The sequence below is a fragment of the Mesoplodon bidens genome (genome assembly GCF_964165515.1).
Source record: "Mesoplodon bidens genome assembly, chromosome: 3".
NCBI classification, from domain to species: domain Eukaryota; kingdom Metazoa; phylum Chordata; class Mammalia; order Artiodactyla; family Ziphiidae; genus Mesoplodon; species Mesoplodon bidens.
In genome coordinates, this window is record NC_138178.1 from 165,384,569 (window position 1) to 165,398,311 (window position 13,743).

The following is a 13,743-nucleotide window of genomic DNA, read 5'->3' on the forward strand; positions in this document are numbered from 1 at the left end:
CGATTCCTCCAGACATATCACATGTACTGGAGACCCTAAACATAGCTCATTTTCCTTTTCTCCCTAATAGGGAGTTCAGTATCAATAAAGTTAGATTTCCTTGCTAAGGAACAGAAGTCCATCCCTAGGAGCACAGAAAGGGCCCCTCCGTTCTCCCCATGGAAGTGGCACGTGCAGGACGAGGGTCACTGGTCCAGGCGGGCTGATGTCTACCTTCCTGCCTGACACTTGGAAAGGCCACGCACACAACCTCCTGTTCACTAATGAGGTGAATGCTTTCTTTCGTGTGAGTCCAAGGCACTGACTTGTAGCCTCCTGTCAGTACTTAGTTGTTTTAAAACTCCTTACTCTTAAATGTCAAAGACAAATAAGACTATATAAGACAGGCCACTTCCTACAAGGTGAGTCATCTCTTATGGAAACAAGCCTGCTTTTGAAGATTTCATTCTAAGTTTTTCTTGTCAGGAGTGCCTTTCGACCCAACAAAAGAAGCTCTGAGGAAAATACAGCCTGCTGTAAGTGGTCTCATTTTATTTATTTCCTCTAAGTGTTCCATATTGAGATCAATGCCTGGGAGAGAAGGGAACAAGACAAAACACCATTTAAGAGAGATTTTCAGGTTATGCCCAAATGCATTTTTGTTTCTTTTTAAAAGAAAAAGTCTATCAGTGCTTTTTGATTAAAAAGGTACAATATAGAACCTCAAACAGGTCCACAAATAATAAATGTCCCAGACCACTGTCTCAGTTCTAGTTGTACTAACATGGTTCTGATAACCCCTTTCTCCTGGGGAAACTAATTTGACTTGAGGTAAGAATGCAGTTCAATTCCAAACGAGTTCTTGTAGGTGGAGGGACTATGGACAAATTTATGCTTCTAAGTTAAAATTAGGACCAGTAAAGAATACAATTTTCTCAGACACCAAAAAAGCCCGGCAATTCTCATTTTGGTTCTGAAATTGAGCACATCTATTTTTGGTCTAAAAACTGAAAAAAATCAAAGGAGTCAAGGGACGTGAAAAAAGACTTCCCAAGGCAACTTAATTTAGATTTCTACCTACGTAACTATGGAATGATTTACAGGGAGAACATAACCACTTTGGCTGGCAACCTAAGTCCTTCATATTTACTGTCACTGGATTTCACCATCCTCTGAAGAGACTTCCCGGAAATTAAATACGGCAGCGTCAGACGTGACTGTCTCCAGGGGATCCGAACCTTGAGTTATTACTAGTTTCTACCACTTCAGGGAGGGAGCAGGAGAGTTGGGGACATCACTCCCAAGACAGCGACACTTAGAGCGAGCATTCTGGAGACGTGGCCATGTTTCCCAAGTTCCAGTCTGGAACGCATAGATCTGACAACAGAACTCAATCCTTTCAATCACGTTGTCCAAGAAGTCGAAAGTGCACGTGCTCACCGTGCGTTCAGAATTTTGACGCCGTGACTGACCAAGTTTGCCCAAAGGAAGCTAAGTGCCAGGTTGTGAAGACTCCAGCGATGAGGCCTGTGTGGGCAGCCCCCCGCCCCCACAGAACTGATGACGGTGAGACCTGCCCATCTGAACACCAGTTACTGGAGGCCGCTGGGCGCCAGCCGGTGCACATATGTGCCTCCACATCTGTGCCAAGGTAGAGTAGAGGCTGTAAATGACACCATCCTAAGTCACCAGCTGACAGTCAAGGAAAGATAAGCCACAGGGGCAACCTGTTTCCTTCAGAGGAAGTAGGGCCAATGATGTCAAACAGCTTCCAAATAAAAAGAAGCGGTGACTCAAGCGGTCTCGCTCTTATAAACATCTCGGGGCCGTTTCACAGAACAAGAAAACCCAAAGCTTTAACTTAGGGCAAGAAAGCTACGCCGCCTGCCTAATCCCAGCCTCTTTTGCCCCTCTTTCACTCAGCACACAGGCATTCCTCTTGTGCTCCGTTTCTGAGTCTTTCTCCCCGAGTGTACTTCACGCCTCCATTTAAACTGTCTGCTTGGGGAAGAAGGGAACACCTTCTCCTGCTTTAGTTATGACTCCTTCTCCTCCTCCTTTCTCCTCCTGCCTGCCTGGTGGGGTGGGAGTTATGGAAGAAGGCAGGATGCTCTGCTAGAAGGAGCAGCAGACCACTGCATGATGCCTCCATTCTGCCTGCTCTGGGCCTCCGGTCCCTCATCTAAATAACTAGGTGGATGTGAGGACCTCTAGGTCCCTCCACGTTCCAGGGGCTTGCTGTTCTGCTCAGGTGCTCAGCAGACACCATTTACTTGCCAAGGTCTTAACTACTATAACACAGATTGCTCCAGAATGTTTCAAGCCGGGCTGTCATGTCTAGCAATATGCAGAGTAGAAACCCAGTAAATGATGAGCGATGAAATTGTAGACCTACATTTGATATCCTGGCCAAACACTAAGAAAACATTTCAAAGGAATTTGATGGTCTGGCAAAAACTCCCTCACAACAGCAGAGCCAGGTAACAGGAGTGGGCTCTCTGGGCCTGGGCTCTGCAATGCCTGGGAAACAGGTGGGGGCTTGGGGAGAGGACCTGGGCAGGAGGACGAGGCAGTTTCATCAGGCTGCTGCTATGGAAACCGGAGGTTCAAGTATACAAGTGTTTCACCCCCAAATTCTCCCTCCCACCAAGGCGAATGGAGAAGGTTCATAAAAGTTACCTTTTGGGGGCTTCTTTCCCTTTTCAAGGTTCCTTTGGTGGTCATTTTAGCTATAGTTACCCATATACAACTGTGTTAGTGTCCAATCAGTACTTGGTGGATAAATCAATGAACTAAGGGAAGAGAAGCTCCATGCTGCAGGCTGACCCAGGGACATATCTGGCCAGTCCAAGAATTAGAAACGTCCCTTTTTTTTTTTAAACCACTATACTTTTTTCCCATCAGGTATTCCCTTTGGAAAGTACTCTTCTCCAAAGAAAAAGAATCACTATCCTGATGGAGTCACCATATCAAAACAGGGACCATAGGAATAGGGGAAAGAAAAATGTAAAAACACATTCTACTCACCATTGATTCACTAATCAGCAATAACAACAGGGCTTCTTCAGTATTTTCTTGAGGACAAAAAATGCTGTATAAAGAAAATTGACTTTGATATATGGCAATTTCAAAATAACACAAAATACATGACTAAGCAGAACTGAAGGGCTAACAGCTTCTAGATTTTTATATAGTGTAGAACCCATGAAAAATACTGTATAATCTGGGCCCCTGAATTAATTTGTTTATTTCTATGGTAATCTATGGAATGCATACATTTTAACTACGCATTTTAATAGCGGGCAGCCGGGTAAAGCTGTAGAAACCAAGTTAAAAGCCCAAAGAACGTTTGTGCCTATTACAGAGGCGGAAATTTTGATCACTACAAACTGACGTTATCTAAATAACACGAGCTTTCTCCTAAACCCATTATGAGGTATAAACTGAAGACATCTCACTACATGGTACTCTTCTTACCTCTTACTTGCTAGCTGGCGTATTGTATATTGTCATTTAGATGAAATAGGAGATTGGAAGCAATTTTAGAGTTTGAATGATTTCTAGAATACTGTAAGAACTTAGCGAGCTATCTTACTCAAACACACGTGTACTATGGGGGGGGCACGCAGGAGCTGTCTTATTCATCAACTTTATGGGATTTGGCTGAACTCTACCATCTTGGATTAAAATAAAAAGCTTTTAAGCTCAATGTTGCTCAGGATTAAAGAACAATAAAAACCAAACATAACTCTGGTCTCCATTCCCTATATCCTATTTTTTGTGCTTTGAGCGTTTTAAAAGACCTCCAGGGAATTCTCTGGTGGTCCAGTGGTTAGGACTCTGCGTTCTCATCGTCCGGGGCCGGGGGTTCAATCCCTGGTTAGGGAACTAGGATCCCACAAGCCGCGGGGCACAGCCGGAAAAAAAAAAACAAACCCTCCAGCATTTCCCCCTGTTCTAAAGTTCTAGCATCCTTTGAGTAGAACTGTGTCTCATCACTAGTTGGGCCAAACTCAACTCTGTTTCTTTTTTTTTTCGGTTCTTGTTTTTTTTGCCTGTGTGTTTTTCGGCCATGCCAGGCAGGCATGTGGGATCTTAGTTCCCCCACCAGGGATCAAGCCCGCACCCCCTGCAGTGGAAGCGCAGAGTTTTCACCACTGGACTGCCAGGCAAGTCCCATCAACTCTTTTTCGTGGAATGGTAGAAGAGTGCAATAAAAATGAACTTGGTTAAAAAAAACTCCTGGATGTTTTGGAGATGACTAAATAAAGACTAAATTTACATCTTCCCAGGGGTGATATTACAATCATTTAACTTAAGAGAAGGGATGATTTCCACCCCTCCAAAATGGCCAAAAAAATGTTTTCCAAATGATTACAAATATTTGTTCTCTTTGAAGTGCTGGCAAATTTTGTATTGTGTCAAAGGGCCATGAGGAGTAAGACAGAAAAGTCCCGTGACTGATACTCTTTTTACAATTCAGTCATCCCTGGAGGTAAGGAAAACACCTGTGGGATGGTTCCTATTGCTCTTACAGGGCTAAAATTTTATAAAAGGGCTGGGCTGTGAGTGAGAAGTAGGATTCTGGAATGTGCAGTGACCTCCTTAAAGAGGTAACTTGAGGTGATTTGGGTTTTTGGAAGATGGAACATTTCTTTCCCCTTTAATTCAGAAATAGAGCCAACAGGCTTTGAATTAAGAACGCTCATGTGTGTGTGTGTCTGTGTGCCTGTGTGTCTCTGTGTGTGTCTGTGTGTATCCCCATCCAGCAATCAGTTCCTGATATCCTGGCTCATGCTTACATGCAGTTGGGACCTTATAAATAAAGCAGAACCATTAATCATTTTTTTCACAGCTACCTAGCCCTGCATTGTCCAGACTAATTGAAAAGAGAGGGAGCCCATTCTAATCATAACTTAACACCAGCAAATTCAGTCCAGAGATAATCCCCAAATTCCATTTGAGCCATCTAGCCTACTTAAATGCTAGGTTGTGTTATTTTCACTAGAGCTGCTAACAAATAGCACATTAACTGATTCTAATTCTACTTCCTCTACCCTTCTTTTCAAGGCAGGAAAGATGGGTACTCAGGGGTGCTGCAAAGTTCTCAGGGCTGGCAGGAAGAAGTGGGGGGTGGGGGAGGGGGAAAGGATAGTTTTAAGAGACATGCCTAAAAAACTACCCACTGGAATGCCCCCTTCTCCATAATTATGAATTCTCTAGATCTATTTCTGGCCATTCTTTCCCTCTTCCCTGCCCAGGGGAGTGTGGACCTCAGGGTGGACAGTCACAATTGTTGGGGCCCTCCTTTTGTGATATTATCCTCTTGGGGCCCAAGAGCCTCAAGGGGAGATCCTGGGGTGCCCGGGCCTCAGCCTTGTGGAGCCAGAAAACTGGGGCCTTAGACCTGGAGGAAGCTGATTGAAGGGATGGTCGTTCACAGCTTCGGTTCTGCTATCAAGTAGTTGTTAGGACCCTTCAATGCCCCCATCTTTATACTTTGAACAGCATCCTCATCCCTACCAAAAGCCTCTGCATTGGCTACCAGGAGGTTCCGACCTGTATTTAGCACGCCATGATAATTACTTCCTCCTCTTAGGCCTACCGAGGAGTTTAGCACAATGTATGGCCCTCCTAGTTTTCAATAAATCATCATCCGCTTCCTGGCATAATAGTGGTTTCTAGCTTCCTTCTTTACTTAGTGCTAATTATCTAGTCAAATATGCATTTAATTGTCTAAGCCACCTCAAGTGCTTTTTACAAGGAGGAATACAATGGAAGTAAAAACATACTTGAGTGACATGCACACATATGTGGACTAAGAAACATGTATAAGAATATTCATAGCAGCACTATTCCTATTAGCTCCAAATGAGAAACAGTGCAAATGTCCATCAAGAGTAGAATGGATCAACATATGGGAATATATTAATAAAATGGAATACTATTCAACAACAAAAACAAACTACTACTACATGCAAAAATATGGATGAATCTCTCCAATATAATGTTAGACAAAAGAAGTTAAACATAAAAGTACTTAATATATGATTCCATTCATGTAAATTTCAAAAATGGGCCAGACTAATTACAGTGATAGAAGTCAGGATAGGGTTACCCTTGGGCAGGGGGTAGTAACTGGGGGAGGGTACAGAGAGTCCTTCTAGGGTTCTGGCAATGTCTATTTCTTGACCAGGATGCTAATTACTTGCATGTGTTCACTTAGTGAAAATTCATCAAGTTTTCTACTTTTGGTTCGTGTATTTTTCACAATGTATATTATGTGTCAGTAAAAAGCTTACTTAAAAAATAAGTAAACAAAAGTCAATAAAATTCTTCATAGAAAGATCTAGAAGAAAGGAAGTAAGGAGGGCTATGGCACGTGATTCTTCCTCTCTTTTTTTATCTTGGATTATCAGCATTTTATTTCCTTTCAACATTTAAGATGGAGAGAGGATGAGCATCCTGTACCCACTTCACGTCCAGGTTGCAGTGACAGGGAGGGGAGTTTTCTGGCAGAGGTTATTTTGCAGTAATTGTCCATTATGACCCATGGTCCTGAATGGTCCATGTGGTTTGCTGGAGCTGGAAGGATCTATGGCACACAAAGTTTGCTTTGTGCTCATGTTCCTCATAAGAAGGGAGAGAGGAGGGACCACCGGCCAGAATGAGATTTAAACATCATCTATGGATTCCCTTTTTTACCTCCCAACTCACATAACTGAACTGGTGATAACATCTTTTTGCCACAAAATTGCTTGACTGGAGAGTCCTGTCTTGTTAATAAGGAAGCCCCAAGCAGATTTTCTCTCTTTACTAATAAATCACAAGTAAGGGTATGAACATGCAAAACTAGAGAGCTAAAAACTGATGATGATAACTGAAGGAAGAAAGATTAGCACAGAAATTAACTAACTAGAGAAACAGAAACACAATAGAGAAAAATCAACAAAACTGAAAGTTAATTCTTCAAAAAGATCAAAAAGATTTGACAAACTTTTTAGGTAGACTGACCCAGAAAAGAAAGAGAAGACTCAAATTACTAAAAGGAGAAATGGGAAATGGAAGAGGGTACATGACTACCAATCTTATAGAAATTATATATGTGTGTGTGTGTGTGTGTGTATGTGAATACTATGAACAACTGTACTCAGCAAATTAGATAACTTAGATGAAATGGACAAATTTCTAGAAAGACACAAACTACCAAAACTGAAGAAATAGAAAATCTTAATAGCTCTGTAACAAGTAAAGAGAGTGGATTAGTAATCAAAAACTTTCCCACAAAGAAAAGCCCACGACCAGATGGCTTCACTGGTGAATTCTACCAAACATTTAAAGAAGAATTAATAATAATTCTCCATAAACTCTTTCCAAAAATAGAAGAGGAAGGAATATTTCCCACTCATTCTAAGAGGCTAGTATTATCCTAATACCAAAATTAGACAAAGACATCATGAGAAAAGAAAACTATAGATCAATTATTTTATGACTATTGATGCAAAAATCCTCAACAAAATACTAGCAAATCAAACTCAGCAATAAGTAAGGATTATATACCTAGTGGGATTCACCTAGGAATGCAAGGTTGGCTTCATATCTGAAAATCAATTAATGTAATACATCACATCAATAGAATAAAGGACAAAAGCCAGATGATCATCTCAGTAGATACAGAAAAAGCATCTGACAAATTCAAAACCTTTTCACAAAAAAATATACTCAACAAACTAGTAGTAGAAGGGACTTTCCTCAACCTGATAAAGGGCATCTATGAAAACCCACAGCTAACATCATACTTAATAGTGAAAGATTGGATGTCTTCCCCTTCCTAAGATCAGGAATAAAACAAAGGTGTCCACTCTTGCCACTTCTATTCAACATTGTGCTGGAGGTTCTACCCAGGGCAATTAGGAGAGAAAATGAAATAAAAGCCATCTATGTTAGGAAGAAGTAAAACTATATTTGCAGGTGACATGATCTTGTATATAGAAAATCCTAAAGAATCTTAAAAAAACTATTAGAACTAATAAACAAGCTCAGCAAGACTTCAGTATACAAGATCAATATAGAAAACCAATTTTACTTCTATATACTTGCAATGAACAACCCCAAAATGAAATTAATAACAATTCCATTTGTGATAGTATCAAAAAGAATAGCACACACACCAAAACACCCTTAAGAATAAGTTTAACAAAAGAAGTGCAGGGCTTCCCTGGTGGCGCAGTGGTTGAGAGTCCGCCTGCCGATGCAGGGGCCATGGGTTCGTGCCCTGGTCTGGGAAGATCCCACATGCCACGGAGTGGCTAGGCCCGTGAGCCATGGCCACTGAGCCTGCGCGTCCGGAGCCTGTGCTCAGCAATGGGAGAGGCCACAACAGTGAGAGGCCCACATACCACAAAAAAAAAAAAAAAAAAGTGCAAACCTTATACCCTGAAAACTATAAATTGTTGTTGAAAAAAGTTAAAGAAAACCTAAATAAATGGAAAGATATCCCATGTTCATGGATCAGAAGACTTAATATTGTCAAGATGGCAATACTCCTCAAATTGAGCTACAGATTAAATGCAATTCCTACAAAATTCCAGTTGCCTTTTTTTTTTTGCAGAAATAGACAAGATGATCCTAAAATTCATGTGAAAATACAAGTGTTTGGGGGATGGTGGGTGACAGCTAAGCGGTGCTAGGTTTATTTTGGGGGTAGTGAAAGTATTCTAAATTTGATTGTAGTGATGGGCTATGTGACTATTAAAAGCTATATTAATGTGAATTGTACACGTTAAATGAATGAATTATATAGTATGTGAATTATATCTCAGTGAAACAGTTCAAAAAAATGACTGTGTGCATTTGTGTGAAATGAAACTTGTGTCTCAGTAACCAGTCACATGGGAATCTTCCCTTTAACTAATAACTTCATTTAACTAGATCTGCAGTTTGCCTCCATAATTCTCCTCGTACAGATGGGGAAGCTGATGTTAGAAGAGTGACAGAGGCTGAGTGGTTTAGGAAATAAGGGAGAAGTGGCCAGCACTGTGAGCTTCTCTGCCTTCAAGGGGTGAGGCCACATTGGAATCGCACCCAGAGAGACACAGGGCTTCATCCATGTGTGAAACTTGATTAGGGGAGGGAGCAGGAACTAGATTCTTCAATATACTGGCACTTTGGCTATTAAGAAGCATCTGAAGCAGAAGAAAAATCTAGGGTCTATTTTTAAGATTTAAATATCACCTAAAAAAGAACCCCAATCCTGCTGCTAAATAGTTCATAATGAGGGGTCAGCATTTTAAAAGTGAGAGTTTGAGAATTGCTAGAACAGATGTTCTATGAATCCAGATAAGTACTAAGGAGTAAACGCAGGAAAAAGTTAAGAAAATGCTCACTAGTCTGAATCCATTTAAGAAATGCAAATGAACAAGATGAGGAGGAAGACAAATGCCAGGGTCAATTTAAGAGGATTAAGAGGTAGTTACCCTGAGAAATGCTGCCCCTTTTAAAATGCGGCATTGTGTTCAGAAGTCACAGACGGAATAACTATCTAATCACCCCATCTCTGTCAGTGCTTTCTGGGGCCTCAGAAGCAGCAGCCTGCGGTCTTTCAGCCATTTTTCCAATTTGTAATGACTAAAGAAGGTTTCCGTATTTATCCTTACACGTTCCCCTTTGCTTCATGGAGGGGTTCTGAAAAACCATCATGCCTTGTCCTTGTAGGAACAAAGACGGGAAGGAAAGCTTTGAGGGGGGGAATAGAATGAGTCAACCCCTGTTCCCGTCTCCCCACCTTCTTGTGGTCTCTCCCCTCCTACCTCCTCCTTCCTGGACCTGGGGAAATCCCAGGCTGACCGGAGTGTTTCCCTATAGACCATTTTCCTCAAAGGTGATCAAGTTCCAAATTCAAAACTTAAACCAATTAAAACATTCTAAAGAGACATCACCTTCCAATCACCTGTAAATTATTAAATTCGCCTTCTTCTTACAGCTAAAAACAAGTTTTTAAACAAAAGGATCAAGGAATTGCTGAGGAAAAGTAAAGAAAAGTCAACTCTAGCTTACTAATAGCTTTGTCACTGACTGCTGTATGGTTCTGCGGTTCTTATAATAAAGGAAATGAAAATCCCAAAGACCAACAGTGAAGGCTGAGAATGGCAGCCAAGCACTAGACGAGAGCATTTTCCTACTCAAAATGTCCCCACTCATGCATGGATATTTGCTGAAGTTATGCAGAGTAAAGAGCTATCTTAATTAAACTGGTAAAAAATCTACCCTTGAACTTCTATTCATCCTTACATTTTCCTGAAGTTTCCCTCCCATCCCCTAACCTACAAATGAGGACACCAACTCCCATACTTCTCTCCTGAGTAGACACGGGCTTTCCGCGTGAGGGTGTAGGTTTTTGTGTTTGCTCCTTTCCGGAGAGGATCGTCCAGAGGTGACTGGCATGGCGGATCCTCCAGAGGGTTCCAGTAGCTCTGCTCACACATACCCCGCAACAAGATCTCCGCCAGCTGCCTGGCTATTGTCTGGGGACACAAAGGAGCAAAGGCACAGCCATGAATCTATTTTGTATCATTCATTCATTCATTCATTCGCTCATTTAATAAATATTTTTTAGTCATGACTTTGTCATCACTGTTCCAAGACTCATCATTAAAAATTTCTACTCCTATGATGAAAATTGTATCAGTTGATGACAAAAAAAAAGAAAATATGATACACTAAGATAGTTGAAAGATTAAAAAAAAATAAGTTCATGCCCTTCAAATGCTGCCCTGCCTCTGTGATATTCTGGAACACTAAACATGTTTTACACCGGACACAACTGAAACTTTTAGTTAAGCTCTTTTCCAAAAGCTCTTATAAATAATAGGTGAACTGCAAATATTTTCATCACCTCCCAACCGAGGCCTGCCAAAGCCCGACCCTGGCTGAAAGCCAGTACCCAACCTAGATGATGTAATCCCTGAAAAAAAATCTCTTCGTTGATGATAAGATGATGTTCAGTGCGGATTTTTAGAATGTCTTCCTTCTTCGGAGTGCCAAGGGCAAGTCCTTCACAGCCCCGCCCTGCGACTCAGTACCTGAGGCCCCGTTCTTACTGCATCCTGGCCCTTCAGCCCAAAGGCTCCCGCTGGCCTTGAGCAAAGTGGAGAGCTGGCAAAGTGACTATGGCTACTGATCCAGAAGACTGTTTTTTTAAAGCTGGGTAGGGATCTCCTTTCTTATTGTGGAAACCCAGAAATATCCAGATCTTGTTCTTCTAAGTTAGGTGCAGATTAGTATGTTTTTCCAAGCTCTATAGCTCCACTGCCTAGAACAGCATCACCTACGATGTATGGGGGAGGGAGATGTGGCAGCTACTGAGAAGTACTTTGTTAACTGATGCATATCAGTTAACTTACCTCACAATCTTCCAGTGACAAAGAAGAGAAGTAAAAAAAAAAATCCCTCCGAAAATAGAAGCACTGCATCTCAGGGTGGTCCAGGCCACCTCACAATCAGCCAGAGGTGGCCAAATACAACTTCAACCAGTAGGTTTTTCCACAAGGTTTTAGCATTCTTTGGAAGATGCAGACAAAGAATGCTGATCTTCCCTGACGACGAGACTTTTTAAATAAATATGTTCCAGAAGAGATCTTTGCTAGGCTTTCATCCGTGTGAACTCTCTTAAAACACCACAAGGAAACCTAAATGCAACCAAATCACTAGCTTAGTGGTTTCTGATCACCACTGGGTAAAGGGAAATTTTCTTCATTATCCCCAAGGAAGACCCACTAGCTTTAAACGTCTATAAAAATGTGAAATTAAATGCACTCCTATCATCCCCAACTGAGCCATCTGTAAAGATCTCATAAGAGCACGATTTTCAGGACCTAAACAGTTCCTGAACTGTTTTCTTAAACCTTCCATTACAGCCTCATTTTGATCTCACTGCAGTCATATAAGCTAATGACTTCTGCTGGAAGCGTCAACTAGCAAAAATAACCTCCACTCACTACAGCTGAGAAAAAAATGTTACAGGAGAAAAATGAACAAAGAACTTCACTTTCTGGATGTATCTGCCATGGAGATATTCTAAGGTTGTAAAAGTCTCTGCCCTCAAAACAGTTGGCTTGTCCACTGCTGGACAGCTCATGCTAGATCTCATTTTCCCTCAAGGTATTAACCTTCCGGAGAGATTTTTAAACTGAGGTTTTGGTGTGATTGCACATTTTAAAGGCATCACCACGTCATGCATTACCGATTAGGAAGGATGTTGGCTGTGTTCACTGAAATCTCACATGAAGTTCAGAAAAGGAGATTAAATATGAGAAATTATCAGCAAGATCACCAATAGCTATGATACCTTTTATGTTTTGTACTCTGGTTATATTTAGCTTGCAGTTTAAATGCCTAAAAATTGTTGGTAGCTACCCAATACATTTCAAATACATTTAGAATTAAAGGAAGGAAAGGAGAGAAGCTGGTCTGGAAGAAGACCTGAACTTCTTTGTACAAACTGGGTCATGAAATGCAGTTTTTTGTATGTGAGTTTAAATTGTGATAAAATTCACATAACGTACAATGCACCATGTTAACCATTTTAAAGTGTACAATCCAGTGGCATTTAGCGCATTCACCATGTTGTACAACCATGACCACTCTAGTTCCAGAACATTCTTTACCCTAAAAGGAAACCCCGTACCCTTTAAGAAGTCACTTTCCATTCTCCCTCCTTCCACCCCCTGGGAACAACTAATCTGCTTTCTGTCACTATAGGTTTGCCTCTTCTGGACATTTCACATAAATGGAATCATGTAATATGTGGTCTTTTTGTGTCTGGCTTCTCTTACTTAGCATAATGTTTTCAAGGTTCATCCATGTGGTAGCATGAATCAGTCTTTCATTCCTTTTTATAGCTGAATGATATTCCATTGTACAGCTAGACCACATTTTGTTTATTCAGTCATCAGTTGGTAGACATTTGGATTGTTTCCGTCATTTGGCCATTGTCAATAGTGCTGCTGTGAACATTCATATACAAGTTTTGATTTGAACAACTGCTTTCAATTATTTGGAGTACTTATCTAGAAATGGGGTTGCTGTGAATGTACTTTTAAATCCTTCTCTGCTATGGTCTCACACCAGAGTTTACAAAGCAACTTTTTTACCTCATAAGGATATCATAAATTTGTAATTATCAGCTAATCTAAAAAGAATCATACAGCAATTAAGGCTGATAGAAACACTGTCTTATGAGTGGCAACAGCTGGAGAAGTTTCCTGATGTCCACTGGAAACCAAGACACCAGTGTAGACTTCCCAGGAAATGCTTCTCAAATAGAGTGGGCAAAGACTCACTTGTGGAAACTAGAAAATACGGATTTTCAGGCCCTGCTGCAGACTGGCTCAGTTGGCGTTTCTTTTTTTTTTTTATTTTATAAATTCTATTTATTTATTTATTTATTTATTTTTGGCTGCACTGGGTCTCATTTGCTGCCCGTGGGCAGCGAGTGGGGGCTACTCTTCGTTGCGGTGCACGGGCTTCTCATTGCAGTGGCTTTTCCTGTTGAGGAGCACGGGCTCTAGGTACCCGGGCTCAGCAGTTGTGGCATGCGGGCTTCAGAGCGCAGCCTCAGTAGTTGTGGCGCATGGGCTTAGTTACTCCACGACATGTGGGATCTTCCCAGACCAGGGCTCGAACCCATGTCCCCTGCATTGGCAGGCGGATACTTAACCACTGCGCCACCAGGGAAGCCCTCAGTTGGCATTTCTGAGGTCAGGT

At 41.4% G+C, this 13,743-nt stretch overlaps 1 protein-coding gene across 5 annotated transcripts in view; it reads right to left on the bottom strand.

Moving 5' to 3' along the window:
* Nucleotides 1-13,743, bottom strand: part of TTC7B (tetratricopeptide repeat domain 7B) — a 242,417-nt gene that overhangs the window by 118,598 nt on the left and 110,076 nt on the right. For all 5 annotated transcript variants that reach the window (XM_081230322.1, XM_081230320.1, XM_081230318.1 and 2 more), the window contains exons 7-8: nt 10,330-10,502; nt 3,007-3,070 (exon numbers count right to left, since the gene is read on the bottom strand). In XM_081230322.1, the coding sequence (XP_081086448.1) occupies nt 3,007-3,070; nt 10,330-10,502 (237 nt within the window). The remainder of the gene's footprint in view (nt 1-3,006; nt 3,071-10,329; nt 10,503-13,743) is intronic.